Source organism: Benincasa hispida, chromosome 12 (genome assembly GCF_027475165.1).
Source record: "Benincasa hispida cultivar pf3 chromosome 12, pf3_genome.v1.1, whole genome shotgun sequence".
In the NCBI taxonomy this organism is placed as follows: domain Eukaryota; kingdom Viridiplantae; phylum Streptophyta; class Magnoliopsida; order Cucurbitales; family Cucurbitaceae; genus Benincasa; species Benincasa hispida.
The window spans coordinates 20927194-20938073 of NC_143489.1; the positions used below are offsets into that span (position 1 = coordinate 20927194).

Below are 10880 nucleotides of genomic sequence, written 5' to 3' on the forward strand. Positions count from 1 at the left end.
TGACACACTTATGTTGTGCTTGACGGGCAGAGTTTGATGAGTTGAGTTGATAATAATTATCTGTGTTGATAATAATTGTTTGTGTTTTAGGTGTAGAGTTGAGTTGAGTTGATAATAATTGTCTGTGTTTGAGACACAAAGTTGAGTTAGTTTAGGAAGTCTGTGTTTAAGTGCAAAGTTAAGTTGTGTTGGGTTATGGATATCTAGTGTAGTTTTTTGTAACATAAACAACATGCATTCTTAAGGGATTTTTTTGTTATTATTTTTTTCCTCAACTTTTTGTTCCACCATTCAATTAAACATATTTTCTTAAATTCTTAACACTCATTTGGGATGCGAAATCAATAAATAAAAGTATATTTTATAATTTTCTACATACAACTTTTGCATTTGTTGTAGACAAATACAATTATGTATGTAATCAACGACCTTACAGCATAATTTAACGGTCGTGGAATGTATGAGTTGAACATGCACAAATTATAGGGTGGTCATTAGGGCCAATTTCATACATAGAAAAAATATTGTTCATTAAGATAGTCAATCTAGTCAGTCCTACCAAGTAGACGTAAACAATACCTCTTCCTAAATTGTGGTAGGACTGTTAAGAAGAAGTTGGTCTTTTAGATGTCGGTGAAAAATAGGTTTATAAAGGATGACCCAATTATCCTCAAATAATCCTTCAACATTAAATTACTATAGTTGATAAAAATAATCAACTCAACTCCACCAACATTTTAAGTTAGTGGGACAAACATCGGGTTAGTAATCTTTACCAACTCAACCTAGCTCATGTTCGTGAGACAAACACCCTCTTACTCATAAAAAAATGAAGATTAATAATTTACATTCTCGAAACATAGAGACCAAATACACCTCTTTTCCAGAAGGTAATACTCAGGTGTATCTTGATGCATCTATGCTTCTATCTCCCATCACTCACACTAAAAAATAATTAAAATATTTTAAAAAATAAATAAGAATAATTTGTCACATGTCAAATTATGATAGGACAATTTGGTAGGATGCATAGATGTTTCATCAGATGCACTAAGTATTTTTTTAAAAAAAACTTGAACTAAAAAGATAATTTTCTATTTTAACAAAAAAAATTTAATATTTTAATATTTGTGTTTTATAAGTTTTTCATGGGATTAAAAGTGTATTCTCCGGAGTGTATTTTCCCCTTATTTTTCTTCCAAAGTTCTCAATTAGATGATATTGTCTTCACCAATCACCATCCTCAAGGCAGCTGCTTAAACTGAAAAGAAAACCAATCAATCCGAGAGTCGTGAGCGCAAGAACACGAGCAGAGAAATGGCGTCGGTGGTGCGGGGGATTTTAAAATCGATCAAAGACAAAGGGATCGGCACTTTCTGGAGAGAGCTCAAGGAAGAAGGCTACTTGTAATATTTTCCTCCCCTACTCTTCGTTTTTTATCCATGGTTTATGTGAGGTCCCTGGGGAATTTGAGGGTTTTCTTTTTTGGTAACTGGACTATTGTTTCCGAATTCGTATTCGTGCCCTTTATTTCTTTTATTCATAATTGATGTGATGTATTGGTGTTTCTCTGATTGGTCTGAAGATCGCTGTTTCAATTTGAATTTTCAGTCGCCGACAGCAGGGAAAAGAATGTAGCCATTCGTTGATGATGCACTCTCTCTATTGTCTTAGAGTGACCTATTTGAGATTGTTTTTTGCAGATTTGTATTTCGTGTAGCTTTGTAGTGCGCTAGGTTAACCGGAATTTGCAAGTGAAACATGGATATTGACCTTTGAGGACTGGCATTCCTTTACTTTATTGTATACTGACAAAACGTAGATTTTTTTACATTATTATTTTTTATTTTTCAAAATAGATGCTCTTCAGAACCGCTTGTCCAAGTTTCTTCTCTTTTTGTCTAGCTCCCTTTTTTCTTTGCAAGTTTTAGGAATATCTCCCTTGATAGACCCTACCTTCAATTTAGTTGCAAGAAAGAAATGGTAAATGTTTTTCTTTTCCAATTCTTGTTGGATCCTTTTCCTGCTGGCCCATCGATCTTTGATGTGCTTTGGAGGATTAGGATCCCTTAGAAAGTTAGGTTCTTTACATGGCAAGTCTTACTTGACCATGCGAACATTTTGAATAGGCTTCTGAGAAAGATGACTACATTTATGGGTCCTTTTTGTTGTATTCTTTGTCGGAAGGTGAAAGAAAACCTCGATCACCTTCTATGAAGTTGTCAATTTGTGAGATCTGAGTGGAATTATTTCTTTTAGGAGTTTGATCTTGAGTTAGCTTGCCAGAGATGTTTGTACGACGATCAAGTTCCTTCTCCATCCGCCTTTTGCCTTTTAGAGAGAAAGACCTTTTGTTATGTTTTGCCAAGATGTGTACTTTATTGTGGACAGAGTGTTTAGAGGTGTGGAGAGGAACCTTTGTGATATTGCTGAGGTTCCATGTTTCTCTTTGGGCTCTGGTTTCAAAGACTTTTTTGTAATTGTTGTCAAGGTAGAATCTTAGTTGAAAACCCTTTCTTTAGAGGGGCTTTTGTGGGTTGGGTTTTTTATATGCCCTTGTATTCCTTTATTTTTTCTCAATGAGAGTTGTTGTTTCAATAAACAAATATATTAAGATTCATTCTAAAAAGTTTATATACCTGTTACCATTTGAAAAAGAAAAAAGAGAGTTTATATACCTGTGTGCAAAACTGAACTTTTAGAAATGAGAATTCAAGCGTGAAGCATGTTTGCCTGTTTAAAGAGATCTTAAATGAAATTGTTTGATTTTTTTTCTTACCTGGAAATGTTTGGTTAACAGATGTCTTAATGTCGATATTTACACACAAACACACACACATTAGTGGGGACTGGGTAGAATTGTAAAATTTGAAGGAGGACTGGAGGTAGATAGAACATAAAAGTTTTTGGTTTGTGCATGTATTATCGTTGTAAATAATTAGTTCATTTTTTTTTTTTTTTTTTTTTTTTTTGTAAATGGGAAACTGTCTATGTTTCTCCACCAATATTAGAATCTGATTGTGTTAACTGTTTTATTTTGAATCTTGCAGGAAATGCCTACCCGATGGAAACCTATTGTAAGTTAAATTTTCCATGCAATACTAAGCTTTCCTATAAAATGGTTTGTTACTAACAAACCCTCTCTCTCCTCGGAACACACATGTATATGTAGAAAAATCATTTTTTCCTTCCTTTACAATTTGTTTATGCTCGCATGACGCTCTCCATTATCCTTGGTTGGTAATGGAGAACCATGGGTTGTGCATGCTGCATACCACTCCACCAACGTTTGTCCGTAGACAGCCTAGATTGTCTCAACCATAATTTCTTGCTATCAGCTTGTGTGAAAGAATGTCATCTTCCTTAAGATTTTTTATTTTATTTGATTTTATTATAAGAAACAAATTTCATTGATTTATGAAATTTTCAAAAAAAGGTTTCTCCAATTGATCAAAAGAGAGGTGAGATAATATGATCTATAAAAAGTAGTGCATTTACATTACATCAAGTCATAGCAAGGAAAATAATATGTTCAAAGTAACGATCAGAAGAATGTTCCTTCTCTTGAAAAAGATGGTTGTTGTGTTCCTTCCATGTTATCTACTGAAAAACCTGAATGAGATTCATCGGAGGGATTTTTCCCCTTCTGTGTAAGGTGGCCATTGAGGGTGTAGTTGAGAAGACTTTTTTTTGTTATTTTTTTTTAAATAATAATAATAAGAACAACTTTCATTAAGAAAAAATGAAAGGATACACGGACATATGAAAACCAAGCCCATGAAAAAGGAACTCCTTTTACAAGAAGGGACTCCAACTATACAAAATCATGACAATTGAATAATTACAAAAAACCTTCAAAATCGAAGCCCAATGGGAAACATGAAAGCAAACAAGGGACCATAATTCTGTAGAATTCCTCTCAACCCCCCTAAACATCCTGCTATTCCTTTCACCCCACAACACCCAAATAACAACACAAACGCTAGCAAGCTAGAGAGAACGACCTCTCTCCCCGAACGACAGATGGAGGAGGAACTCTTGGATCATATCCCTGACATCTCTATGACGAGCACACATCATGCCAAACATCGGGAGAAAAGAGTCCCAGACATTGTTCACGAACTCACAATGCTGAAGAATATGGTCCAAGTTTGCCTCTGTCTTCCGACAAAAAATACAGCAAAAAGGCCCAACCAACGACGACATCTTCCTTACAAGCCTATCCAACGTGCTAATACGCTGTGAAGAACTTTCTAAGTGAATAATCTCACCTTTCTAAGAACCTTAATCCTCCATAGCAACGAAAAGACAGACTCACCAAAAAGAGAAACCAAACACTGGAAGAAAGATTTACACGAGAACCCTTCCAAAGGATTGGGGCTCCAAACTCTAACATCTCTCCTCCCAAGATGAAAGGAGTGACTCTCAAGAAGAGAAAGGAGAGTAACCACATCCGTTGTTTTCCTATCGGAAAAAGTACAAACAACGTCTCTCTCCCCTCCTCACACCGTACACCGGACCCAAAGAACAAAAGCAGGGAGCTCTTTTGAAATATTTTTATAAAGATTTCAGTAAATGCCTATAATCCCTTTAGCCAACCACTCAAAAGGATGGGGACCATGTTTACTAACAATAATCCTACGTCATAGAGAATTGGGCTCAGAGGAAAAGTGCCACAACCATTTGTCTAAAAGGGCTTTGTTACGAATCCTAAGGTTCCCAATTTGTAAACCCCCGATGAAACTGATTTTTCAATAACCTTCCATCTAATTAATTGTGAGCCTTTTCCTTTTCCATCATCAATCCCTTCCCAAAGGAAGTCACAAATCAATCTCTCCAAACGCTTACACACCTCTCTTTAGGCTCTAAAGAGAGAAGAAATAAACTAGAATTTCGCTCAAGACGGACTTAATCAAGGTAAGACGACCTGCTCTAGAAAAGAAACCCTTCTTCCTAGAAGCCATCCTACTACGAATTTTGTCCCCCATGGGATCCCACAAGGAAATACACTTCGGATTACTCCCGAGAGGAAGGCCCAAGTAAGGAGAGGGAGGGCTCCCAACCTCACAACCTCAGTAGATAGAAGACTGATGATATCAATAGGAAGAATAAGGTCCCAGTTTGATACAAGAATCTGTTTTCTCCAACAACTACTAGCAAAATGGTAGCTAATAACAAGTGACTTTAGTCTCTTGGTCAGCTTCACAGATAATACATCAATGAGGAGATAGAGATATGTACGGGGCACGACGCTGCATTTTGTATTGGGCATTGATAACATTGTGGCTAAGCTCCCATATGAAGAATTTGACTTTCTTGGGTAAAACCGGACCAAATTTCAAGTGTGAATAGTTGCTGCCTTATTGTTATTGTAAAGTGTGAACAGTTGCTGTCCTAAGGTCAGGGAAAAGGGACTGTGTAGAAAAATAGCCTTCTTTAGCCAACCTCCAAGACCATTGATTTTTTTTATGAGTCAAGTGAGTAGTGTTCACAAGATTCATGATATTAAGCCAATCCTCCAATTCCTCATCATAGAAATGCCTCCTCAAAATCGAATTCCATCCATTATGACCATCACTAATGTCCTGGATGGTGGAATTTTTTTGAGCAGCTAGAGTTTCATCTTTCAACCATCTGTCATGCAAAAAAGAAGTATTAAAACCATTTCCCACCTTTATGTTTACCCAATCCTTTGTAAGGTAAAGGTGTAAAAGGATGGGACTCCAAGGTCCTCTCGTGTATTTAGGGAAAGTGGTGTTCACTTTGCAAGAAGGCATATTTTTGAGGTTACCAATTTGAAGACCACCCTTTCCAATCAATAAAGCGATCCCTTTCCCATTTAGTAGGCAACTTCCTCCACTATGATCAGCCACAGCCACTCTATATAATACCACAGTAGGGGAGCTCTATGGTAATTTGTGGAGATTGTGTGCGAGAGAAACACTAGAATCTTTAGAGGATGGGAGACGTCTTACAACGATGTTTGGCCCCTTATTAGATTCTCTGTTTCTCATCTCTCCCTATCTCTTGTTCTTCTCCTCGTTATTTTACAATAATGGATAACTTTTTTTATTTATTTATTTTTAATTTTATTTTTTGAAACAAAAAAAGTTTTTATTTGATGAAATGAAAATAGACTAATGCTCAAAGTACAATGAGATATAATAAGCAAGATAAAGGAAATACAACCAAATGTAGCCCATAGCTGGACTAGTCCAGAAAAGTAAAGCAAATGCAATTAAATATAAACCATAACGGAAGAAATTGACTCCTTGAATGAAACTCCAAAAACTACTATATCTGAAACTATGAGAACAAACAAGCATGGGATGAGGATAATAAGAGAGAACTACTTTTGATGGAAGATACAAATTGTAAGGAAAGATGAGGAATCCCCCTCATGTGAAGGCTAATGGAAATTCTGAAAAACCCCTTAAGTGGCATTATAAAAAAAAAGAGAGAGAGAGAGAATTAATAGGAATGCTATTAGGGTATTATTAGGATATTGAGGTACATTGGTAATTAGCTAGAGAGGTTTTTATGATATTTGGTTATAAATAGAGAGGGAGAGGAAGGGTGTAGTGTTAGACAATATCGTGGTGAGTGAATTAGGGCTTGAGAGAGAGCACAAGAGATGAGGATCTAAGTACCTTGAATTACATAGTTTATCTGGTAGTTTGCTTACCATTTATATTTCAATATGTTTGAGTTCTATCAAGTATACGGACAAAAGCTCTTAGAGAGAGAATGCCAAGATTCTATAGGCCCAACCCCAACTTTAAAAAATCATATGGGGTCCTAGAAACATCTTGATTTTTCTTATTGGTGATGGTTTCTGGTGTTAAAAGGAAAACAAAAAGGGGGGGGGGAAGAGAGTTCTTATACAAAGCTTCAATGGGTCATTTTGGAGGCATTATGATAACTGAAATTGTAATGGTTGTTCAAAATAAATATATTATACTAATGTACTCAGCAAAGAGAATATGCTGTACAGACTTGCTAAATGGTCACTGGTCCAATGCATTCTACTTATTATATAAGTAATAAGCCTGGAATGCTTAGAAGTTATGTTTTTCAATATAAATTGCTTTATGTTAAACCAATTCTATGATTTGTATTCGTGTTATCTCTACTTGTACTGTTCTCTAGTTTAAACTCTCCTTTTAGAACTCAAGAACACTGTTGTACAACCTATAAAACAGATTTGGTTCAAGTAAGGTCGTAACTTAAACTCTCTTGCGAAAGTGAGCATAGCTTAATTGACATCCAAGTGTGCTAGTAATCATGAGGTCTATGGTTCGAATCTCCCTCCTCACAATTGTTGTACTAAAAAAATTTAAACTCTCTTTTTCTTAAATTTTCCAAAATATTAATATCCAATATTAATGATTTTTTTTTTAATTGAAACAACTAATGGAAATAGTGGAGGGGATGAAAACTGTGTCAGGTGTAAAAATAGGGCGTACTTTGCTATGGGCTTGTAGGTTATATCAGACTTTAGCACTTGAAAGTTGAAACACAAAATGCCTCAATAATGTACTATTGTCAAATATGCATGCTGAGGCAGGGAGATGGATATGGTTGAGATAGTCAGGGACTTAATATTAATATCTAATATTATTTATATTATTGTAAATGCACATTTAATGTTATATTTAGGCCTTGAGGTACTAAAAACTGCACTATCAATTTACTAAACAAAGAACTGTAGTTTTTCCTCGATTCAAATGTTCTGTACAATTATGTTGTGATTTTCATGATGCGGAATTTTCCATCAACAATACATCTATGGAGCCGTTATTTTGCCTTTCACTTGACGTCAACAATTTTTTGTCTCATTCATAACTGAATAATTTCATTTTCATGCAAATTATGCATTTTATTTGATTTAGAGGAGTAATCTTTATCATCTCTAATCTGTTCGTTTTTCAGGCAAACAAAAATCCACAACATTGGTGCGACACTTGTGGGTGTTGATAAGTTTGGTAATAAATATTACCAGAGGGTTGATGAAGAGACTCAGTATGGTATTTTTTTTTTCTTTGTCTAATTGTTTTTCGTTTGAGTTTCACATGTTGCTACCTATTTACTATGGGTCAAGCCGTCAAGTTCGAGATTTGTAAACCAATGCTTAAGAAACTTACCATGTTATGTGTATATTTGCTTCTGGTAGATTAAGTTGCTTGAATGCTTATTAGACAAGTATTTTATATTCAGAGAGAATGTTTAGGGGTGTTTGGGGGTGCAAACTATTTTAGTATGGGTAAGAAAGACTAAATATTACAAAGGAGAAAGAGAGGATGAGTAGAAAATAGCAAATACTATATTAAGGAGGAATTTGAAATAGTAATACAGTAGTAGGTTATACTTAATAGTTGGAAACACCAATCACTGTAATTAGAGCCCAGAATATGGAGTGGGCTAGAGTAGCCCACTTCACCCACTTGATGTTTGGGACCAAACACCATCTTAATTGTGATCAATTGATTATATTTCTTGATACAAAGTGATGCAGTAGTTCTTCATCTCCTTGTATTACTTATTCTAATACTTTTTGTTCAAATCTGCTCAATCCCCTAATCATATCCAGCTGATGGGAAACTTGAAAAAGGCTTGCTGGATCAGAAAATCTTTACCTTCAAAATTGAAAGGAGAAGAAAAGGAATTTTATACTTACGTTGATTGAAACATTTTTATCTTGAATATCGAATTAACATTGTTCTCTAACATTATCTTTTTATGTTTTGGGGAAAGCTGAGGTAGTGAATTTTACATTTCTGTAGGTAGGCACAGGTGGGTTGAATATGCAGAGAAGGGTCGATATAATGCTTCTCAGGTGCCACCCGAATGGCACGGCTGGCTCCACCACATAACTGATCATACAGGAGACGAGGTAATTCCCCTGCACTTACAATTCTCAACTAGGTTTTTGTAAAAATATGTTGAATCAAAATTTGATATATTATCAAACTATTATTTTATTTGCCACATGTGTCCAAATATACTTATAAAACGGTAACTTTAATGTCGTAAGCTTTCTGTTAACACATTTTAGCTAATTTTTCTATGAAGAAACCTAATTGAGACTTTTCTTGGTACATTGAGGTTAAAATTGAAAATTTGGAAGACTAAGGATGAAATTGGGAGCATCTAAACGATTATAGACCCTTTGGTATATTTAGCCTAATAGTAAAATAAATGGAAAATATCAGTTTGTACTTTTAAACTTTAGGAGTTGTATCAATTTATACCTTGAGCTAATAATTATATTAATTTAAACACTAAAACTGTATCAATTTACATCCTTCATTATGTTCGATTTGAAAAAGCCTCGTGTGAAACTTAAAATTGTATCAATTAAATCTCTAAACTTTTACAAATGAATCAATTAAGATTTTTTAAACAAAATTTCCTTTGAAAACTGTCCATGTATATTTATTCTAATTATCCATTTTTGCAAAACCGACATTTGTAGAAGTCTACACACGTTAGAGAATTAATGCATAGATGGTTTTAAGAGGTATTTGTAATAGATGGAATTGATTGACTTATGAAAATTTAAGAGTACAATTATTAGTTCAGGATTTTAATTGATATAACTCCTAAAGTTAGAGAGTATAAATTAATATTTATCTTAAAACAAAAGGATGAACCTTTTCACCTCACCATGTGGTAAGCAATATGAAAAATGTTTTGCAGCTTCTGATGCTGAAACCCAGTAGGTATGGGATAGAACACAAGGAAAACTTCTCAGGGGAAGGTGAAGAATTTATCTACCATTCCAAGGGACATGCTCTTAATCCTGGACAGAGAGATTGGACTCGATACCAGTCATGGCAACCAACCAAATCCTAAGTAATTTGTCTATCAAATAATCCCTTTGTTCAATTTGGAAATCCTTGGGATATTTGGTTGTCTTCTTTCCTTTCTTCTGAATAAGCGACTTGTTGTCTATGCAAGCTGTGAATTATTTTTCATTATGTCTACTCTTACTGCACAACAGATGAGGAATTTTCAGCATGTTACAGATTTTCCAATTTTTAACTAATTCATTGTGCTATCTCCTGCCAAACTCTGTTCTTTTGGTGTACTGTCTTATTAGCAACCACTAAGAAGAAGAGACACTTTAGTTTAGCTAGCATTCTACATGGACACTCCGACTGTCCGACCACTTGTTAAGCACGTGTTAGATAATTGTTAGTGCAACAGATTTGTTAGACATTAGTTGTATAAAGTCAATATAGGACCAACATTTGTATACATGCATCAAACACTTACATTTATTAAGTCAACACATATATGATAAAATATCAATGCTTATCAATATCAATACTTCTTAGAGCAGTCACTAAAATATCAATGCCGTATTGGTGTCGATGTCATATCCATGTTGCGTATCAATATCAATGCTTCTTAGAGCAGCCACTATGATAGAATGCTATATCATTGCGATATAACCAGGTGTTATAAAAAATTTTCCTCTTTGGAGGATTGAGGTCAGCAACAAATGTAATTTTACCCTTTTGAAAAGGAAAACTGGGGATTTTCTATGGACTGAGAAACCGTAGGATTTTCCTGATTAAAGGAGATTGAAGTTATATAACACGTGTATTTAAACATAAGAATACAAAGAGAACACATACTTGAGAGAGATCAAACTTGATATAAAATTTAGGGTAATTCAACTGTTTTCCTAAATAACAAAAATGCATCCTGATTTATAATAATGGGAAAGACATGACCCTTGATCATTCGGGTATAACGTTATTATGATATTCTCCTTTCAAATTCACACGATCCTTTATAGATGTACATACATGAATTTAAAATGTACATAATTCATTGAGAACCCGTTTATTTTGTGGGTATCTTAGATTCCT

At 34.6% G+C, this 10880-nt stretch overlaps 1 protein-coding gene across 1 annotated transcript; it reads left to right on the top strand.

Annotated features, from left to right (window-relative positions):
• The first annotated feature begins 1130 nt into the window (after window positions 1-1130).
• On the top strand, window positions 1131-10072 carry LOC120068129 (NADH:ubiquinone oxidoreductase, 17.2kDa subunit). The gene is made up of 5 exons (XM_039019827.2): window positions 1131-1406; window positions 3051-3077; window positions 7933-8027; window positions 8784-8893; window positions 9700-10072. Exons 1-5 carry the CDS (start codon window positions 1318-1320, stop codon window positions 9853-9855), a joined length of 477 nt encoding a protein of 158 aa, XP_038875755.1. The 5' UTR covers window positions 1131-1317; the 3' UTR covers window positions 9856-10072.
• The last annotated feature ends 808 nt before the right edge of the window (window positions 10073-10880 follow it).